The 23206-nt window shown below is 49.3% G+C and overlaps 1 protein-coding gene across 2 annotated transcripts in view; it reads right to left on the bottom strand.

Annotated features, from left to right (window-relative positions):
* Nucleotides 1-4654: 4654 nt before the first annotated feature.
* Nucleotides 4655-23206, bottom strand: part of LOC135557758 (solute carrier family 22 member 16-like) — a 19243-nt gene continuing 691 nt past the window's right edge. For both annotated transcript variants that reach the window (XM_064991339.1, XM_064991340.1), the window contains exons 2-8: nt 21245-21727; nt 12957-13074; nt 11569-12127; nt 10338-10465; nt 6428-6537; nt 5199-5298; nt 4655-5091 (exon numbers count right to left, since the gene is read on the bottom strand). In XM_064991339.1, coding sequence (XP_064847411.1) covers nt 4909-5091; nt 5199-5298; nt 6428-6537; nt 10338-10465; nt 11569-12127; nt 12957-13074; nt 21245-21727 — 1681 coding nt within the window. In that variant the 3' untranslated portion in view covers nt 4655-4908. The remainder of the gene's footprint in view (nt 5092-5198; nt 5299-6427; nt 6538-10337; nt 10466-11568; nt 12128-12956; nt 13075-21244; nt 21728-23206) is intronic.

Here is a 23206-nt window from a genome sequence, read left to right on the forward strand (position 1 = left end):
GACATTATTTCCTAAAGGACTTAATAATGAAATGCCTATGTATGTTATGTTGTGAATTTGAACATGAATATAGTTGTCAAGCTTTTCAAGGGTTTGGCCCACAGAGAATTGCATTCTCGTCGATGTACTTGACTGTAGTTCCCAAACCAAACTGACCAGCAGGTGGTGGTATCTCCTTGTCACAGCTTGACTGACAGGTGACCCAAGTCTTCAACTCTCGCTAGGGCACCTCAGGGAAACTGTTTTTTATATATAAAATAAATTTGCTCCGAAAACTTGGGGTGCCAAAACTCAATCACCCGCGGGCCGTAAAATTCATGCTTGAAAAATTGCTCTTTGCATTTTAATTGAAAACAATCACAACAAGGTACTTAATTATTACCCAGAATGGATTGATATTGAGATAAAGGTCCAATGTAGACATTTTTAACGTGGCATAAATCTTGGCAAAATGTGTAGAATTGAAGGAAATTAGCTGTAAAACATAGCAAAGTTTCTCTCCACCCCATGGCAAAATGGGTAGAAATGCAAGAAATGTTTCTCTTTGCCCCAAAATGAGTAGAATATGAATTTGAAAATTGCTAAACTTCTCTCATCCCCATGGCAAAATGTGTAGAACTACAGAACTTTACAGCTGCAACATTTTCTCTACTCCTCTTGCAAAATGTGTAGTTACAGGAAATGAACCTTAAAACTGTCAGACATGGGACCAAACTATTCCTGCTACTGGGTTAGCAGAACAACTATTTTAGGTACACCTGTGTGCGTGCGTTTGAGTCCGTGTGTCCATGGGTGTGTGTCGTGTGTGTATCAGTAGGCTGTAGATCAAACTGCTAGCCTGACTTCAGTATGTCTGTTGCTGCTATTTCTGCTACATACTCCTACTCACACATTTCTCTCTCTCCCCTCGGGGCCCATGCATCAGCTCATCACATTTCCTCAGAAAAGTTACACTTTATTTCAACGGTCTATAATAAATTATAAATTGTGTTAATGGTTAATTACTCCCACATTTATAAACAATTTACTGAAGTAGTCTTTCCCAGTCACTAATCTAAAGGGAGCACTATTTATGCTTTATAAATACTTTGTAAATGTTTTGGAATGTCCAGTGGTAGACATTCCAACAGCATGATCCTTAAAGGGATAGTTCACCTAAATTACAAAATGACACATTGGTTTCATGGTTTCATGATTTGGTTGAGTTTCCCTCTGGTTTCAAATGCAAAGATTTTAGGAATTGAGGCACAAATCCCATTCATTTTTTTGCACATCATATTCAACTCATCTATAAGTGACTTTGTTGAGCTTCGCAATTCATTTGAGATACTTTTGGATGATTATTTCATCTCTTGGTCAAATGCTGATGTTAAACGTGGAAAATGTTGTTTTGATGACCGCAGCAACAGTGCTGGAGAAAGGAGCTTTGTGTTTTTATCATGTACAGTAGTACAGACTTTATAAAGGCTTGATGCATACATTAAGAAGGCTAAAAACCTACATACATTAATTAGGAGAAAGGCAAGAATGGATCTCCTTTTAAATGTCCTTTAAATGAAAAATAAGAATACTAACATGTAACACTTCTGTACAAAAAACAAACACATTAACGATCAATTCAATGATTCAAAAAACATTACCTGGAAGTTGCATTAGTTGCTTTCATTACGTTGTGCTTTGTATATTTTGTAGCCTATATTTCAATCCTAGGGTTCATCCTCACATAGTTAGTCAAAAACATCATGGTACCCCTTTCCTGCAGTCAAATGACCTAGTGGCCTCATGGGTGGAATGTTACTTAATAAACATCTAAAGAAACCCACCTAAAATCTGGTGTTTCTATGTCAAACAGTTGTGTTGTACTTCAGTCTTCTGCAATGTATATAAGTGTAATATTGGGCTGAAAACTCAAAACTGAATACATTTAAACTCTGTACCTGACATGGTACAGGTCTTTTTATTAAGTCCACAACCATGTGTGTGAGGTGGATACTTTTGTTTCAAAGTAGATTTGTTTAAGACTAACAAAAAACACTCTGTGTGACCCTGATTTAGCCCACTGCAGTAAAAGGTTCAAAGAGTAAGAATGTTTTTTACAAAGCATTAACAAAATCCATTGTTTGTTATATAAATTACAGCAATGTCTTTCTTCATTTCATCCAGCACCTATACTCCCAACACAGAGAAGTCTATTTGATACATTTCTGGACGGGAGACTAGAATGTAGCTTGCTTAATTTACAGTCACGGTCACATGCACACACACGATTCAATCCGTAAGCCTGAAGATCAGAGCTGTAGCGCGACTGAAATTTAAAGGTAATTTTTGATTGAGTTACTATGAATGCAGTCTATGCGAACGCTGGAACATTGCCTTGAAATTTCTGTTGCGCTGTAGTGCGGATCTTCAGCTCTACGGATTGAATCAATCCCTTACTTCTTTTAGGGAGTCCATCGCATCCCAACACGCACAAAGAAGCATATGCACGAGTACACACGTGCGCACACACACACACACACACACACACACACACACACACACACACACACACACACACACACACACACACACACACACAGGGCCTCGTTTATACCTGGTGCTAACATGCGTCCTTTGTCCTGATCTTATCCACATTCTGATTGTGCCCACATTGAAGCCATTGCATCTACACATGGTAGTAAAATGTGTAGCCTATCTTTCCACTGTGTCCCACATGTGACAAGATTATTTGACACGCTTTCAAAATAATAAGAATGTGTTTATTTTAAGATAATTATTGATGCCACAAGTCAAAGATTTTAGAGACCGGTATAATGATGATTTAAATGGTTTGACCATGATTACACTTAAATGTAAGAAAACATCACGCAAATCTATAGAGTAAAAAACATGGGCATAGTATCACAGTGAGATCCTGAATGAGCTCAGATTCAATATAAAGTAAGCACGTCTAGGAAGCACGTGCACTATGCACTTTTCCGTGTGCGTTTGGTTTTACTATCCTTGCGGGGACCAGACGTCCTCACAAGGACAGTAAAAGAAATGTGTGTGTGTCTGTTTGTAAGGACTTCAGATAGAAATGACATAACAACAGCATCGGCTGTAACACATAAGCAAAAACAGCTACACTACATGATTATCGGGTTGAATAGAGGAAACCAAGGCCTAGATTCAATCAGGTCAGCATTTTAACCGGCGATAGCAGTCACTCACATTGCGGACGTTTTGGAAGTGTCAGAGATCCACACTCACCCCACTCAAGTTATAAGTTCCGAACAAGAAAGTGTAGGCTATATATGTTCAAATGGAAGAATCGTTAAAGTAAATAATGAGGATGTGTATCAACCTAATCTAGGTGTAGGCTAGATTACATCTCACATTCCACTGTTCCAACTTGTAAACAAGGATGCATGGGATTTATGTTAATGTGACTCTGTGCAGCCAGTGGCAATATCCGCTTTAGGCATAATACCAGAGATATTGGAGAAAGGAGGAGAAAGCAATCGCATTGGTCAATGAATGGAGGAACGTATAACGCCCTACCCAGCATACTGTTGACCAATCGCGTTGTTGTTGCTTCAAGCAGTTGCTAAGCTAATCGTCACAAAATTCCTTCCCAGTCAGGGTATGAGCCGAGAAACGTGCCTATTTTCCTCGCAGGTACGTAATATCACGATACCAAAGCTATACAATATTACAGAAGTTAATTATCACACATATCGGAAAAAAAGATTTGAGTGTTGTACTTCTTGCTAATGTTTTTGAGCAAGTGCCCAAATGACTCCGATTCACTCCTTGAAGGAGAGCTCTCGTTGCTTCCCATCTTCTCAAAAGTGTCTCCGATAATGCCTGGAGCAACTTGCACTAACACAGTTCCACCTCTGATACCGCTGTTGGCTAAAGCGGATCGAATTGAATTAAGCCCTACAGCACAGTCTCAGTCAGTGAAATATCACATTTCACATGCACAAACACACAGGCACACTCTCTCTTGATCTCTTGCGCACACACACAGCGCACACACACAGCGCACACACAGCACTTAAGATTGTCTCGCTATGTGTAAGTTCATTGGTTGATGTGATTGGAAGGCACACATTACGTCAATGCCGATCATGAGGCTCATTTTCATGTGGCTCTCATCAGGAGACTAAGATGTGATGAATAAACTTCACTTCTCTCTGTCTCTATGTAAACAGCTGCAGCCAAGGCACTCGGAAGTTGGCTGGCTCAACCAGAGGATACCAGCTCTGAAATGGGTCACTTTGCAGAACAAAATGTCCAAAAATACTTGATTATAAAAAGTCCTACTAGTTCTAATTTAGATGTTGTTGGCTACAAGACCATGGTGCTTGCCTACGGAGCTGTGAGGGGAACGGCACCGCAGTACCTCCAGGCTCTGATCAGGCCCTACACCCAAACAAGGGCACTGCGTTCATCCACCTCTGGCCTGCTCGCCTCCCTACCACTGAGGAAGTACAGTTCCCGCTCAGCCCAGTCAAAACTGTTCGCTGCTCTGGCCCCCCAATGGTGGAACAAACTCCCTCACGACACCAGGACAGCGGAGTCAATCACCACCTTCCGGAGACACCTGAAACCCCACCTCTTCAAGGAATACCTAGGATAGGATAAAGTAATCCTTCTCACCCCCCCCTTAAATGATTTAGATGCACTATTGTAAAGTGGCTGTTCCACTGGATGTCAGAAGGTGAATTCACCAATTTGTAAGTCGCTCTGGATAAGAGCGTCTGCTAAATGACTTAAATGTAAATGTAATGTAAATGTTTGTTGGTTTCTTGGCACCATTTATAGTAGTCAGAGTCTCTCCCTCTCCCTCTCTCTGTTTTTGTGGACCACTCCTTCTCTCTGGTTGGTGGAGAGGTGTGTCCCTCAAGTCTTGACGTCCAGCTAGTTGCTCTGGTTCAAGTTCATCTCCATCCCTTCCTCAGGGTCTTTCTTGTCCTTCTCAGGGTTCTTCTTCCTGCCTAGGGCCTCAGCTTCCTCCATGGTGCTGGTCAGGGGCTCACCCAGGGTCTCTGGTAACCACAGGGTCAGAACACCTATTATAAATGCCAGGATCCCCACAATCAGCTATGGGCGAGGAAAGACAGGAGAAAAGGAAATTGAGTTAGTTGAAGAAGAAAAATGTGTAAGGGCATGTTATCATAATATATGCTCTATCTGTATCTGTTGTTTACCTGTGGTAGGAATTGCCAAATGTCAGCCAGGTAGACACAGAAAGGAGCCACCACACTGCCCACACGACACATCATACTGCCACTGCCCACCGCCAGGGACCTGAGGGGAGAACACACTTTAATACAATTGATAGCATCTGTCAGGATACATTAAGTATGTTGGATAGAATAATCTCACAGTGTGTCCTGTCTGTACCTGATGATGGTTGGGTAGAGCTCAATGTGTCCTGTCTGTACCTGATGATGGTTGGATAGAGCTCAATGTGTCCTGTCTGTACCTGATGATGGTTGGATAGAGCTCAATGTGTCCTGTCTGTACCTGATGATGGTTGGATAGAGCTCAATGTGTCCTGTCTGTACCTGATGATAGTTGGATAGAGCTCAATGTGTCCTGTCTGTACCTGATGATGGTTGGATAGAGCTCACAGTGTCCTGTCTGTACCTGATGATGGTTGGATAGAGCTCACAGTGTCCTGTCTGTACCTGATGATGGTTGGATAGAGCTCACAGTGTGTCCTGTCTGTACCTGATGATGGTTGGGTAGAGCTCACAGTGTGTCCTGTCTGTACCTGATGATGGTTGGGTAGAGCTCACAGTGTGTCCTGTCTGTACCTGATGATGGTTGGATAGAGCTCACAGTGTGTCCTGTCTGTACCTGATGATGGTTGGATAGAGCTCACAGTGTGTCCTGTCTGTACCTGATGATGGTTGGGTGGAGCTCACAGTGTGTCCTGTCTGTACCTGATGATGGTTGGGTGGAGCTCACAGTGTTTACTGTACCTGATGATGGTTGGATAGAGCTCACAGTGTGTCCTGTCTGTACCTGATGATGGTTGGGTGGAGCTCATAGTGTGTTCTGTCTGTATCTGATGATGGTTGGGTGGAGCTCACAGTGTGTTCTGTCTGTATCTGATGATGGTTGGGTGGAGCTCACAGTGTTTACTGTACCTGATGATGGTTGGGTGGAGCTCACAGTGTTTACTGTACCTGATGATGGTTGGGTGGAACTCACAGTGTGTCCTGTCTGTACCTGATGATTGTTGGGTGGAGCTCACAGTGTTTACTGTACCTGATGATGGTTGGGTGGAGCTCACAGTGTTTACTGTACCTGATGATGGTTGGGTGGAACTCACAGTGTGTCCTGTCTGTACCTGATGATTGTTGGGTGGAGCTCACAGTGTTTACTGTACCTGATGATGGTTGGGTGGAGCTCACAGTGTTTACTGTACCTGATGATGGTTGGGTAGAGCTCACAGGTGTACAAGTAGATGAGGCCAAAGGCGATGGCAATAGCAAACTTCCCTGTCATACTGAGGAAGATGGCTAACACCTCGATGTCCTGAAGAACAAAAAGAAGGAGAACAAAGGAGATGGAGGGGAGACAGGAAGTACCAGAGAAAGAGAGGGTAGGAAGATAGACAGAGAGTGAGCAATAGAGAGTGAGAAGAGAGCAATCAATAAGACTGTAAACAATTCCAAACATCTGTTTCCTGATTACTCAGCCAATCACATCCCAGACACTAACACATTACCTTAGCCCTGAATCAGTTAACAACTAGTTAGAGCTGGAATACATCATTTCAACCTGAGGAAATAAGCTATGATCTTTAAACTGAGAAATAGTAGTGTGATCTTTAAAAAAAAGTTAGCTTTTCTCCCAGTGAAGGAGGAAATTCAGTTTGTTCTCACCACCCCTCCCCTCTTTCTCTCCTCCTCTTCCTCACTGCTCTCGGTCTTTGGCATCCCTCCCTGGCTGAGCTATCTGCTCATGCACTGAAAGAGTATCATCGCAATATATCCACTATATATATATATATATATATATATATATATATATATATATATATATATATATATATATATACAGTGCCTTGCGAAAGTATTCGGCCCCCTTGAACTTTGCGACCTTTTGCCACATTTCAGGCTTCAAACATAAAGATATAAAACTGTATTTTTTGTGAAGAATCAACAGCATGTGGGACACAATCATGAAGTGGAATGACATTTATTGGATATTTCAAAAAAATTTAACAAATCAAAAATGGAAAAATTGGGCGTGCAAAATTATTCAGCCCCCTTAAGTTAATACTTTGTAGCGCCACCTTTTGCTGCGATTACAGCTGTAAGTCGCTCGGGGTATGTCTCAGTATCAGTTTTGCACATCGAGAGACTGAAATTTTTTCCCATTCCTCCTTGCAAAACAGCTCGAGCTCAGTGAGGTTGGATGGAGAGCATTTGTGAACAGCAGTTTTCAGTTCTTTCCACAGATTCTCGATTGGATTCAGGTCTGGACTTTGACTTGGCCATTCTAACACCTGGATATGTTTATTTTTGAACCATTCCATTGTAGATTTTGCTTTATGTTTTGGATCATTGTCTTGTTGGAAGAAAAATCTCCGTCCCAGTCTCAGGTCTTTTGCAGACTCCATCAGGTTTTCTTCCAGAATGGTCCTGTATTTGACTCCATCCATCTTCCCATCAATTTTAACCATCTTCTCTGTCCCTGCTGAAGAAAAGCAGGCCCAAACCATGATGCTGCCACCACCATGTTTGACTGTGGGTATGGTGTGTTCAGGGTGATGAGCTGTGTTGCTTTTACGCCAAACACAACGTTTTGCGTTGTTGCCAAAAAGTTCAATTTTGGTTTCATCTGACCAGAGCACCTTCTTCCACATGTTTGGTGTCTCCCAGGTGGCTTGTGGCAAACTTTAAACGACACTTTTTATGGATATCTTTAAGAAATGGCTTTCTTCTTGCCACTCTTCCGTAAAGGCCAGATTTGTGCAATATACGACTGATTGTTGTCCTATTGACAGAGTCTCCCACCTCAGCTGTAGATCTATGCAGTTCATCCAGAGTGATCATGGGCCTCTTGGCTGCATATCTGATCAATCTTCTCCTTGTATGAGCTGAAAGTTTAGAGGGACGGCGAGGTCTTGGTAGATTTGCAGTGGTCTGATACTCCTTCCATTTCAATATTATCGCTTGCACAGTGCTCCTTGGGATGTTTAAAGCTTGGGAAATCTTTTTGCATCCAAATCCGGCTTTAAACGTCTTCACAACAGTATCTCGGACCTGCCTGGTGTGTTCCTTGTTCTTCATGATGCTCTCTGCGCTTTTAACGGACCTCTGAGACTATCACAGTGCAGGTGCATTTATACGGAGACTTGATTACACACAGGTGGATTGTATTTATCATCATTAGTCATTTAGGTCAACTATGGATCATTCAGAGATCCTCACTGAACTTCTGGAGAGAGTTTGCTGCACTGAAAGTAAAGGGGCTGAATAATTTTGCACGCCCAATTTTTCAGTTTTTGGTTTGTTAAAAAAGTTTGAAATATCCAATAAATGTCGTTCCACTTCATGATTGTGTCCCACTTGTTGTTGATTCTTCACAAAAAAATACAGTTTTATATCTTTATGTTTGAAGCCTGAAATGTGACAAAAGGTCGCAAAGTTAAAGGGGGCCGAATACTTTCGCAAGGCACTGTATACACACACACACGGTTGAAATCAGAAGTTTACATACATCCTAGCCAAATACATTTAAACTCAGTTTTTCACAATTCCTGACATTTAATTCTAGTAAAAATGACCTGTCTTAGTCAGTTAGGATCACCACTGTATTTTAAGAATGTGAAATGTCAGAATAATATGTACATTTCTTGTGTTACTTTCTGTTTGATTCGATTTCTTGAACTGCATTGTTGGTTAAGGGCTTGTAAGTAAGCATTTCACAGTAAGGTCTACAACTGTTGTATTCGGCGCATGTGAAAAATACATTCTTGATTTGATTTGAATGATAACACTTTTTTGTTGCATTATCCCACTAAAGAGAACTGGGGAGACCATATCATGGGCTGGTGCCACCAACTGAAAGAGTGCTACAGGGGGAAATGTTAGAGCCCTGTCAAGGGGTGTGGTTTTTAATCTTCTGCAGACTAATGTGTTCTTCTGGGAAGAGAATCATGCGATAGGATTTTATGCAGAAAAATATGTTGGTAGGACAAGGCTATGTATGTTTGGGAACATGGAAGTCAGTGGTTCATTTGTTCTGTAGGTTAATGAGGCAATACAAATGTGATGTGACTAAAATTATGACTAAAACTATGACTGAAATTATGACTAAAAAGAAAGGGCATTAGGTGACTAAAATGTTAGGTGACTAAAATGTTAGGTGACTAAAATAATTTTGACAATAACTAGACTAAATCATTATTCAAATTACAAAAATGTGACTAAGACTTTAATGGTATTATAGTCAAAATGACTAAATAAAGAAATAGTACCAAATGAACACTGGGCTGGAGTATGGCAGTATAACTCTCCTCCAGCTCAACCAATCTGACCTAGTGCACCTGCAGTACTATAACTCTGTTTCCATGACGCAGCAAATCCACAGTAGACTATACTATAACATGCCTCTCTCTCTCTGGTGGCCCGCGGCTGCTGTGGACAGGGCCGTGTACTGGCGTTTGGAGGAGCAGGTTGATTTCTTGGCCCTTTGGCTAAAGATAGAGCCCATCTGTGTATGTGCCTGGCTATGGCCCATTAGTAACAGATATGGAGATCCCTCCCTGCTGAGGGCAGAAACCTATTGGCAGCTGCTGGAACAAACCTGTTGAATCCCACCACTTAAAAACACACACGCACGCGCACATGCACACACATTGGCCAGTGTTGGTCAGGTTACTGTTAGAGAGTGGTTTAAGGTGAAGGGTTTAGGTCAGGGCATGTAAACTCCTGTGCACAGGCCATTTCTACTAAAATGAATCCTGAATGGTTACCCCCCCCCCCATCCATCTGTCCAGCTCTCCAGGGTCACATTAGGTTTGAAACGTTCTGCAGTGAGGATGTGTAGCATGTGTCAAAACACACACATTACCACAAGACTGACTTAAGACGGACGGGACAGATTGGTTTAGCTCAATGAAGCAATTCATATCACTGTGCACTCTGGGTAAATAAGACCAGGTAGTCAGGGTAGGCTACCCTGTGGTATAATCTTGTCTCCTTTCCTTGTTTTAATAATAGTGGCTTTAAGGGATGTGTCACACTTGCTCCTATCCTTTGATTTCTCTCCAGCTCACACACCCTCCCATACACCCACACACACATGTGATTACGTGTACATACGTTTGGCACCACAATGATGAGCATGCAGGCCATTCCTGCCAGCAGCAGAGCCGGAGCACATGTCCTCTTTCTGCCCACCCGGTCCATCGCATAACAGCCAATCAGGTAGGAGGGTAACTCCACCGCACCTGGGAACAGCCAATCACAAAGGAAGTCAGAGCAAGGCAGCGGGCATGGCTGGCATTGTGACATTCTGTGAGGTGACATCTGGAACTGGGCCAGCAGTGCCCGTAATTTGACTGAAAAGTCCTGGTGACGAGACTGTTTAATCTTTGATACTTAAGAGCATAGAGAAAACAGCTTGCTAGATGGCACTTCCTCTGAGTTTCACAATTGATCTAAAGTGCAGCCAAAAAGAGGGCCACAGACAGCTAGGCTTACTCTGAGCAGGAAGTGGGGTTTGTGGCTCTTTCTTCAAACACATATCTTCCAAACACAATAAAGGCTTATTACATTATTCTCATTGCCCTCATTACATCCCACAAGTACCTAGCCTAGAAATCTACAGAAGTGAGATATTTTTGTGTCTAACAGAGTGAGTCATGGTAAAGAAGACATAGTATCTTCCTGAGCTGGGCAGGTCCCAAAAGCATTGTAGCACTAAGATTATTGTAATTCCACTCAAAATAAATGTTATTATCTTAGTGCTTACGATGTTTTTGGGAAATGGCCCTGATCTGCCCTTAATGAAACCAGAATTTGAGAAAACTAGTTCCTGTAGGATAGTAATAGTAAACACAGAATAGTCAACAAGCGAAGCCATGGGACAGACCAGGCACAGACCGTGTTTACAAGGCCCAAAGCAGCTGTGTCTGTATAAACACACCTTTGTCTGTCGCTGTAGGAGCCTGAATTAGCAACACCTACTAGCAGCAGCACCAGCTACCAGCAGCACCACCAGCTAGCAGCAGCAACACCAGCGAGCAGCAGCAACACCAGCGAGCAGCAGCACCACACAACACTCCCTGTCTGTCTGTCTATAGCTACCTCAGCCAGCCCATACTGTCTCGGTATCAACATCAGCCACATATACAGTAGTAGAGTTCAGCAGCTGTAGTTCAGTGTATAGAAGGCCCATCTGTCCATGACCATCTACATGTACTATATGTATACAGTTTTGCTTGATAGGGAAGTGAATATATACAGCTTGGTGGTCACTCCTATAATCACCCCTAACATAGTACATACACATCATATGCCCCACCCACACACACCCCCATCCCAGTCTCACCAGCCAGGAAGAGGTTGATGTACTGGTTGCCCCCTAGGTTAACAGAGCCCAGGGAGAAGACGTAGTAGCCCAGGCTGCTGATGAACCACACGGCCCCCACCGTCACTGTCCTCCACCCCATCCTCCATGTCCCAAACAGGTCCAGGATGCTCAGCTTCTTCTCGGGCTCTGCCGGCTGGGCTACCCCCGCTGCCACCTCCTTCTCCAGCAGAGCCTCCTCGGGTTCCAGGAGGTCCTCGGCCTTCAGTCGGCCAGGCTCCAGCCCGTTGAAGCGGGCAATGGAGTCTAGCAAGACCTGGGTCTCCTGGAGCCTCCCCTTAGCCATCAGGTAGAAGGGCGTCTCTGGGAACTTCCAGCAGAAGAAGAGGAAGGGGGAGGTGCAGGTGGAGAGGAGGATCTGATAGCTCCGCCAGGTCCGCACCAGGTAGCCCATGACTGCTACCATCATGACGCCCACGGCAAAGGCGGCGTGCACGTGCATGGAGGTCCACGTGCGCACCTTGTTGCCGGTGAACTCAGTCACGTACACAAACACCACCACAAGGTAGCCACTAGACACCTGCCGAGAGGGAGGGGGGGGGGGGGACATTAGAACACAACACAGGGCCAGAGCCTCAAATCACATATAGGCTACACACACAGAGACAGAGCGAGACACACACACACTTTACTCTTGATGCATAAATCTAATGCCTGACGCAGGTCTCTGATGTGTGTTATCCTCTGATCTGTGTTTAGTAAATAGATCATGAGAGCAGACTGTGGTTAGACCTTATCCTCAGGGAATGACCCAGATATTAGCCCACAGACATACAAGCATTAGCATAAACATGCACACACGCGGTAACATATATACACAGGAAATAGTCTTGTTGGTTGTGCTTGTGGTTTCTAAAACGGCCTTTCAAATCTGTAACTCTTACAGGGTTTACAGACCACAATACATACAACAGAATATGCCCAATGGTCAGAGAGAATGTACGGTTGAACAGACACCTGGCTGTAAGACTGAATATGTGTTCTGTTATGAGCAGCACAGGGAGGGTTTGTGTCTGGGCACAACATTGGACCTACTATGTAAGCAACATTTTATAGCCTTGTGGCCTGCAAATATTAATGACCCTCTCCCTTTCCCTCCAGTACAACCTGCCATTCCTTTTAGACACACAATCTAATACTGACAAATACAAATACTGTATGAATACTAACTAATGTATTGAATAGAACTGCATTCCTGAACTTGACTTCTGCATAAATCAAGAACTCACGGTATGTCTATGGGAGATTAGTTTGAAATGTCAAGTAAAGTTTCTCCATAAGAGAATATTTTATTGAGTGTCTTCTTCCTGCATGCCTTACACTACATTCCTCTCCACACACACACTCACCATGGCGAGCAGGAAGCGTATGAACATAAATAGGTAGTAGTTCCCTGTAAATGCCACGCTTACACCAAACACAAACTGGCACAGGCTGGTGGTCATCAGGATCCACCGTCTGCCAACCCTGAGAGACAGAGAAGAGAGACAGAGGAGAGAGGAGAGAGAGAGACAGAGGAGAGAGAGAGGGGGGGGAGGAGAGACAGAGGAGAGTGAGAGACAGAGGAGAGAGAGAGAGGGGAGGAGAGACAGAGGAGAGAGGAGAGAGGGGGGAGAGAGACAGAGGAGAGAGGGGGAGAGAGACAGAGGAGAGAGGAGAGAGGGGGGAGAGAGACAGAGGAGAGAGAGGAGAGAGAGAGACAGAGGAGAGAGAGAGACAGAGGAGAGAGAGAGAGAGAGGAGAGAGACAGAGGAGAGAGAGAGACAGAGGAGAGAGACAGAGGAGAGAGAGAGAGACAGAGGAGAGAGAGAGAGAGAGACAGAGGAGAGAGAGAGAGAGGGGAGGAGAGACAGAGGAGAGAGGAGAGAGGGGGGAGAGAGACAGAGGAGAGAGAGAGAGAGGAGAGAGAGAGAGGGGAGGAGAGACAGAGGAGAGAGGAGAGAGGGGGGAGAGAGACAGAGGAGAGAGGAGAGAGGGGGGAGAGAGACAGAGGAGAGAGGAGAGAGGGGGGAGAGAGACAGAGGAGAGAGAGAGAGAGAGGAGAGAGAGAGACAGAGGAGAGAGAGAGACAGAGGAGAGAGAGAGAGAGAGAGAGAGGAGAGAGACAGAGGAGAGAGAGAGACAGAGGAGAGAGACAGAGGAGAGAGAGAGACAGAGGAGAGAGAGAGACAGAGGAGAGAGGAGAGAGAGAGACAGAGGAGAGAGAGAGAGAGGGGAGGAGAGACAGAGGAGAGAGGAGAGAGGGGGGAGAGAGACAGAGGAGAGAGAGAGAGAGGAGAGAGAGAGACAGAGGAGAGAGAGAGACAGAGGAGAGAGAGAGAGAGAGGAGAGAGACAGGGGAGAGAGAGAGACAGAGGAGAGAGACAGAGGAGAGAGAGAGACAGAGGAGAGAGAGAGAGACAGAGGAGAGAGAGCGAGACAGAGGAGAGAGAGAGAGAGACAGATGAGAGACAGAGGAGAGAGACGGAGGAGAGAGACGGAGGAGAGAGAGAGGGACAAAGGAGAGAGAGAGACAGAGGAGAGAGAGACAGAGGAGAGTGAGAGACAGAGGAGAGTGAGAGACAGAGGAGAGAGAGAGAGAGAGAGAGAGAGAGAGAGAGAGAGAGAGAGGAGAGAGAGACAGAGGAGAGAGAGAGACAGAGGAGAGAGAGAGACAGAGAGGGGGAGAGAGAGGGGAGGAGAGAGAGGAGAGAGAGAGACAGATGAGAGAGAGAGAGAGGGGAGGAGAGACAGAGGAGAGAGGAGAGAGGGGGGAGAGAGACAGAGGAGAGAGGAGAGAGGGGGGAGAGAGACAGAGGAGAGAGGAGAGAGGGGGAGAGAGACAGAGGAGAGAGAGAGAGGAGAGAGAGAGACAGAGGAGAGAGAGAGACAGAGGAGAGAGAGAGAGAGAGGAGAGAGACAGAGGAGAGAGAGAGAGAGAGGAGAGAGACAGAGGAGAGAGAGAGAGACAGAGGAGAGAGAGAGAGACAGAGGAGAGAGGAGAGAGAGAGACAGAGGAGAGAGAGAGAGAGGGGAGGAGAGACAGAGGAGAGAGGAGAGAGGGGGGAGAGAGACAGAGGAGAGAGAGAGAGGAGAGAGAGAGACAGAGGAGAGAGAGAGACAGAGGAGAGAGAGAGAGAGAGAGAGGAGAGAGACAGAGGAGAGAGAGAGACAGAGGAGAGAGACAGAGGAGAGAGAGAGAGACAGAGGAGAGAGAGAGAGACAAAGGAGAGAGAGCGAGACAGAGGAGAGAGAGCGAGACAGAGGAGAGAGAGAGAGAGACAGATGAGAGACAGAGGAGAGAGACGGAGGAGAGAGAGAGGGACAAAGGAGAGAGAGAGACAGAGGAGAGAGAGACAGAGGAGAGAGAGAGAGAGAGAGAGAGAGAGAGAGAGGAGAGAGAGAGAGAGGAGAGAGAGACAGAGGAGAGAGAGAGACAGAGGAGAGAGAGAGAGACAGAGAGAGGGGAGAGAGAATGTGAAAAGTTAGGATTACTTGTTAGGGTGTACAGTTAAATAGTTGCACCAAGTCCTGTGTTGTGGCTGACTGTCATCCTGACTGAGCCATAAGTTCTAGAGCAGGGATGTCAAACTAATGTTGCCATAGGGGCCACATTCGGTCAGACAACAGTCCTTTATCCATCGTTTTAGGACTTTTCAATGCTCCCTGTCTCCCCATATCAGTTATTATTAGCAAGCTGGACACACTCAACACTGTGTGAATGTAGGTCAATTATCATTTCTACACAGTTTGGTCATTTTGAGTAGACTTTTACTCAACCCGCCCGCTTGGCCGTCTGTTTGACGGCCCTGTTGTAGAGGAAGAGACAAAGGCCCTCTGCTATCTACTGTATCTGACGACATGGGAAGAGTTGAGAGAAAACTATTCAACGTCACACAAGCTCATATGATGTGAGCGCAAAATAATATGTATTGTATTGCTGACTGGGAATTGCACATCGCCACACAGTAGTTGTGATTGAGTCGGTTTGTTTGTTGTGATAGTACGTGACTTCATGTGACTCAAGGCATTGATCGAGAACAGAACAAATATTGGTTAAAATTTTGTTAGACAGACAACAAGTTGGGAGCAGCACATGGTCAGCCACAGAGTCAGCCACAGAGTCAGCCACAGAGTCAGCCACAGAGTCAGCCACAGAGTCAGCCACAGAGTCAGCCACATGGTCAGCCACAGAGTCAGCCACATGGTCAGCCACAGAGTCAGCCACAGGGTCAGCCACAGGGTCAGCCACAGAGTCAGCCACATGGTCAGCCACAGAGTCAGTCACATGGTCAGCCACAGAGTCAGTCACATGGTCAGCCACAGAGTCAGTCACATGGTCAGCCACATGGTCAGCCACAGAGTCAGCCACATGGTCAGCCACATGGTCAGCCACAGAGTCAGCCACATGGTCAGCCACAGAGTCAGCCACATGGTCAGCCACAGGGTCAGCCACATGGTCAGCCACATGGTCAGCCACAGGGTCAGCCACAGAGTCAGCCACAGAGTCAGTCACATGGTCAGCCACAGAGTCAGTCACATGGTCAGCCACAGAGTCAGTCACATGGTCAGCCACATGGTCAGCCACATGGTCAGCCACAGAGTCAGTCACATGGTCAGCCACATGGTCAGCCACAGAGTCAGCCACATGGTCAGCCACATGGTCAGCCACAGAGTCAGTCACATGGTCAGCCACAGAGTCAGCCACATGGTCAGCCACATGGTCAGCCACAGAGTCAGCCACATGGTCAGCCACAGAGTCAGCCACATGGTCAGCCACAGGGTCAGCCACATGGTCAGCCACATGGTCAGCCACAGAGTCAGTCACATGGTCAGCCACAGAGTCAGCCACATGGTCAGCCACATGGTCAGCCACAGAGTCAGCCACATGGTCAGCCACAGAGTCAGCCACATGGTCAGCCACAGGGTAAGCCACATGGTCAGCCACATGGTCAGCCACATGGTCAGCCACAGAGTCAGCCACAGAGTCAGCCACATGGTCAGCCACAGAGTCAGCCACATGGTCAGCCACAGGGTCAGCCACAGGGTCAGCCACAGGGTCAGCCACATGGCCAGCCACAGGGTCAGCCACAGGGTCAGCCACAGAGTCAGCCACAGAGTCAGCCACAGAGTCAGCCACAGAGTCAGCCACATGGTCAGCCACAGGGTCAGCCACAGGGTCAGCCACAGGGTCAGCCACATGGTCAGCCACATGGCCAGCCACAGTGTCAGCCACAGGGTCAGCCACAGGGTCAGCCACATGGCCAGCCACAGGGTCAGCCACAGGGTCAGCCACAGGGTCAGCCACATGGTCAGCCACAGGGTCAGCCACAGGGTCAGCCACATGGTCAGCCACATGGTCAGCCACATGGTCAGCCACAGGGTCAGCCACAGGGTCAGCCACATGGCCAGCCACAGGGTCAGCCACAGGGTCAGCCACATGGCCAGCCACAGGGTCAGCCACATGGTCAGCCACATGGTCAGCCACATGGTCAGCCACAGAGTCAGCCACATGGTCAGCCACATGGTCAGCCACAGGGTCAGCCACAGAGTCAGCCACAGGGTCAGCCACAGGGTCAGCCACAGAGTCAGCCACATGGTCAGCCACATGGTCAGCCACAGAGTCAGCCACAGGGTCAGCCACAGAGTCAGCCACAGGGTCAGCCACATGGTCAGCCACAGAGTCAGCCACAGGGTCAGCCACATGGTCAGCCACAGAGTCAGCCACATGGTCAGCCACATGGTCAGCCACATGGCCAGCCACAGGGTCAGCCACAGGGTCAGCCACATGGTCAGCCACATGGTCAGCCACATGGTCAGCCACATGGTCAGCCACATGGTCAGCCACATGGTCAGCCACAGGGTCAGCCACAGGGTCAGCCACATGGTCAGCCACAGGGTCAGCCACAGGGTCAGCCACAGGGTCAGCCACAGAGTCAGCCACATGGTCAGCCACATGGTCAGCCACATGGTCAGCCACAGGGTCAGCCACAGGGTCAGCCACATGGTCAGCCACAGGGTCAGCCACAGGGTCAGCCACAGGGTCAGCCACAGGGTCAGCCACAGAGTCAGCCACAGGGTCAGCCACAGGGTCAGCCACAGAGTCAGCCACATGGTCAGCCACATGGTCAGCCACAGAGTCAGCCACAGGGTCAGCCACAGGGTCAGCCACAGGGTCAGCCACAGAGTCAGCCACATGGTCAGCCACATGGTCAGCCACAGAGTCAGCCACAGGGTCAGCCACAGGGTCAGCCACAGAGTCAGCCACATGGTCAGCCACATGGTCAGCCACAGAGTCAGCCACAGGGTCAGCCACAGGGTCAGCCACAGGGTCAGCCACAGAGTCAGCCACATGGTCAGCCACATGGTCAGCCACATGGTCAGCCACAGGGTCAGCCACAGAATCAGCCACATGGTCAGCCACAGAGCAGCAGTTTGGGTTGAAATTGTACATCGCTATACAACAGTAGTGGCTGAGTTCATAGGTGTGTGTAGGTTGTGTGTTTCTTTGTGTGTGTACGTGCCTGCATGTGACTCAAGGCCGCCAGACTAGATGGAACAAAATCAATGAACAAGTTGGCTAATGACACATTCATACTGCCCCAGTGTATGAGCATGGAAGTAGTCTAGTAGTCTCACTACGAAACAATCTAACTCATCTTCCCCTTCACTGAATAGGATGTGATCTCTTAATGCCATGCTGTCCTATACCCCACCATATTGACTGGTAGTGAACACACGATGGAACTTTGAACTGGTAATATATAGGTTCCAATCCACAACACCACAGTTTCACAACACCACAGTTTCACAACACTACAGTTTCACAACACCACAGGCCACTATTCTGCATGGGGCATCACTATCAGTCACAAATAAGAGGCTAAAATGCCTTTTTAGAATCTCAAAAACTATCCAACAGCCCATAGCGATATTGCCCAGGTAGGCACACCCTCACCCCTCAGTCCCATCTCAGGGCTTGGGTTTGTGGGCATGAGGGTTCAACTGAGTGCCCCATTCTCTAAATAGTGAACACCTAGACCATGACTCAGGCTAGGGACCTAGCTGTAGCTGGATCCAGGTGCCTCTTCTGGCTTTGGCAGTACTCTCCTGTCCTGTTTGGACAACTGGGCGTTATCCTGCCAGGGGTCTTGTATGTTCACACTGTACCAAGAGTCTTAAACTGTCTCTCTGGCTGTCGACTGGCAGTTACACCGTAGTGTCAGGTTCACTCACGGAAAAGCCTCTCTGAACCCACACACACACTGTTACCCACACACACACTGTTACCCAAACACACACTGTTACCCAAACACACACTTTCATACTGCTTTTCTGTTCTGGCCTGAGAAAGAGGTGCCATGAAGACTGATGGGTTTGAGAGATGAGGAGGGTGGTTCTAAGGACCCGCTGAGAATAAACCCTCACCGTTAACACCAGGACCATAAACCCTAACACCAGGACCATAAACCCTCACACCAGGCCCATAAACCCTAACACCAGGCCCATAAACCCTAACACCAGGACCATAAACTCTCACCCCTAACACCAGGCCCATAAACCCTCACACCAGGCCCATAAACCCTAACACCAGGCCCATAAACCCTAACACCAGGCCCATAAACCCTCACATCAGGCCCATAAACCCTCATACCAGGCCCTTAAGCCCTAACACCAGGCCCACAAACCCTCACACCAGGCCCATAAACCCTCACCCCTCACACCAGGCCCATAAACCCTCACCCCTAACACCAGGCACTTAAACCCTCACCCCTAACACCAGGCCCATAAACCCTCACATCAGGCCCATAAACCCTCACCCCTCACACCAGGCCCATAAACCCTCACACCAGGCCCATAAACCCTCACATTAGGCCCATAAACCCTCACCCCACACATCAGGCCCATAAACCCTCACATCAGGCCCATAAACCCTCAACCCTAACACCAGGCCCATAAACCCTCACATCAGGCCCATAAACCCTCACCCCTAACACCAGGACCATAAACTCTCACCCCTAACACCAGGCCCATAAACCCTCACCCCTAACACTAGGCCCATAAACCCTCACTCCTAACACCTGGCCCATAAACCCTCAACCCTAACACCAGGAGGTACAGGGGCACAGCCAGGGAGGTACAGGGGCACAGCCAGGGAGGGACAGGGGCACAGCCAGGGAGGTACAGGGGTACAGCCAGGGAGGGACAGGGGCACAGCCAGGGAGGTACAGGGGCACAGCCAGGGAGGTACAGGGGCACAGCCAGGGAGGTACAGGGGCACAGCCAGGGAGGGACAGGGGCACAGCCAGGGAGGTACAGGGGTACAGCCAGGGAGGGACAGGGGCACAGCCAGGGAGGTACAGGGGCACAGCCAGGGAGGGACAGGGGCACAGCCAGGGAGGGACGGGGGCACAGCCAGGGAGGTACAGGGGCACAGCCAGGGAGGTACGGGCGCACAGCCAGGGAGGTACAGGGGCACAGCCAGGGAGGTACAGGGGCACAGCCAGGGAGGGACAGGGGCACAGCCAGGGAGGGACAGGGGCACAGCCAGGGAGGGACAGGGGCACGGCCAGGGAGGGACAGGGACACGGCCAGGGAGTTACAGGGGCACGGCCAGGGAGGTACAGGGGCACAGCCAGGGAGGGACAGGGGCACAGCCAGGGAGGTACGGGGGCACAGCCAGGGAGGTACAGGGGCACAGCCAGGGAGGGACAGGGGCACAGCCAGGGAGGGACAGGGGCACAGCCAGGGAGGGACAGGGGCACGGCCAGGGAGGGACAGGGACACGGCCAGGGAGGGACAGGGTACAGGGGCACAGCTGGGGAGGGACAGAGTACAGGGGCACACCTGGGGAGGGACAGGGTACAGGGGCACAGCCAGGGAGGGCCAGGGGCACAGACAGGGAGGGACAGGGTACAGGGGCACAGCCAGGGAGGGCCAGGGGCACAGACAGGGAGGGACAGGGTACAGGGGCACAGCTGGGGAGGGACAGGGTACAGGACAGGGTACAGGGGCACAGCCAGGGAGGCACAGGGTACAGGGGCACAGACAGGGAGGGACAGGGTACAGGGGCACAGCTGGGGAGGGACCGGGTACAGGACAGGGTACAGGGGCACAGATAGGGAGGCACAGGGTACAGGGGCACAGACAGGGAGGGACAGGGTACAGGGGCACAGATAGGGAGGCACAGGGTACAGGGGCACAGATAGGGAGGCACAGGGTACAGGGGCACAGATAGGGAGGCACAGGGTACAGGGGCACAGATAGGGAGGCACAGGGTACAGGGGCACAGACCGGGAGGGACAGGGTACAGGGGCACAGCTGGGGAGGGACAGGGGCAAAGACAGGGAGGGACAGGGTACATGGGCACAGCCAGGGAGGCACAGAGTACAGGGGCACAGCCAGGGAGGCACAGGGTACAGGGGCACAGACAGGGAGGGACAGAGTACAGGGGCACAGACAGGGAGGGACAGGGTACAGGGGCACAGCCAGGGAGGGACATGGTACAGGGGCACAGACAGGGAGGGACAGAGTACAGGGGCGCAGCTAGGGAGGGACATGGTACAGGGGCACAGCTGGGGAGGGGCACAGGGGCACCGCAGGGGGCAGACACATTCCCCATATTTGGGAATAGGTAGGTGAGGAAAGCTCCTCTTACCTATCAGCAATGTCCCCGAACACCAGCGCTCCGACCAGCACACCCATCATAAAAGTGGGCTGACACAGCTTGGCCAGCCATTCCCTGTCACACACTAGGTCCCAGTCTGTCACGATGCTCTGATACACCTCGCTGTGGTCGTACACGTAATGGTAGTTGCTGTCACACTTCTCTGTCGTCCTGTTGACGAGCTGCTCATAGGTAAAGTCTGTGGGGTTCATCCGCTGGGATCGCTGGCAGGTGCTGAGCTCCCACTGTTTGCCCTCCACCGTCCGCACCACCATGGGCCCGTTCGCCGGTTTAAAGAACGGTAGCACCTCCTCCAGGGAAGCACCTGTGTAGTTCCCATACAGGACGTCAGTTACGTTACCGGGCGGGGCGCAGACAAAGCTTGGCCTCTCCACAAGGAACACAGAGGCCAGGTAGTGGATTCCACAGGCTATGGCCTGGAAGACAGCAGCAAAGTACAGACATGCCTGGAACCTAGGAGGAGGAGACGAGATGAGGGGAGATGAGATGAGGGGAGATGAGATGAGGGGAGATGAGATGAGGGGAGATGAGATGAGGGGAGGAGAGATGAGGGGAGATGAGATGAGGGGAGGAGAGATGAGGGGAGATGAGATGAGGGGAGATGAGATGAGGGGAGATGAGATGAGGGGAGATGAGATGAGGGGAGGGGAGATGAGAGGAGATGAGATGAGGGGAGATGAGATGAGGGGAGATGAGATGAGGGGAGATGAGATGAGGGGAGATGAGATGAGGGGAGATGAGATGGGGGGAGGAGAGATGAGGGGAGATGAGATGAGGGGAGATGAGATGAGGGGAGATGAGATGAGGGGAGATGAGATGAGGGGAGATGAGATGAGGGGAGATGAGATGAGGGGAGATGAGATGAGGGGAGATGAGATGAGGGGAGATGAGATGAGGGGAGATGAGATGGGGGAGGAGAGATGAGGGGAGATGAGATGAGGGGAGGAGAGATGAGGGGAGATGAGATGAGGGGAGGAGAGATGAGGGGAGATGAGATGAGGGGAGGAGAGATGAGGGGAGATGAGATGAGGGGAGGGGAGATGAGGGGAGATGAGGGGAGGGGAGATGAGGGGAGATGAGATGAGGGGAGATGAGATGAGGGGAGGGGAGATGAGAGGAGATGAGATGAGGGGAGGAGAGATGAGGGGAGGGGAGATGAGGGGAGATGAGATGAGGGGAGGAGAGATGAGGGGAGATGAGATGAGGGGAGATGAGATGAGGGGAGGGGAGATGAGGGGAGATGAGATGAGGGGAGGGAGATGAGGGGAGGGGAGGGGAGATGAGATGAAGGGAGATGAGATTAGGGGAGATGAGATGAGGGGAGGGAGATGAGGGGAGGGGAGATGAGGGGAGATGAGGGGAGATGAGATGAAGGGAGATGAGATGAGGGGAGATGAGATGAGGGGAGGGGAGATGAGGGGAGGGGAGATGAGGGGAGATGAGATGAGGGGAGGGGAGGGGAGATGAGATGAGGGGGGGAGATGAGGGGAGATGAGATGAGGGGAGGGAGATTAGGGGAGATGAGATGAGGGGAGATGAGATGGGGGAGGGGGATGAGGGGAGATGAGATGAGGGGAGGGGGGATGAGGGGAGATGAGATGAGGGGAGATGAGGGGAGATGAGATGAGGGAGGGAGATTAGGGGAGATGAGATGAGGGGAGGGGGGATGAGGGGAGATGAGATGAGGGGAGGGGGGATGAGGGGAGATGAGATGAGGGGAGGGGAGATGAGGGGAGATGAGATGAGGGGAGGGGAGATTAGGGGAGATGAGATGAGGGGAGGGGGGATGAGGGGAGATGAGATGAGGGGAGGGGGGATGAGGGGAGATGAGATGAGGGGAGGGGAGATGAGGGGAGAGTTCTGTTCTGGAATCGAGGGGTTCAATAAAAGGACAACATGAGGAAGTTGCATCAAAGGAATGAAACCCTTTAC

This window comes from Oncorhynchus masou, chromosome 16 (assembly GCF_036934945.1).
Source record: "Oncorhynchus masou masou isolate Uvic2021 chromosome 16, UVic_Omas_1.1, whole genome shotgun sequence".
Classification (NCBI taxonomy): Eukaryota; Metazoa; Chordata; class Actinopteri; order Salmoniformes; family Salmonidae; genus Oncorhynchus; species Oncorhynchus masou.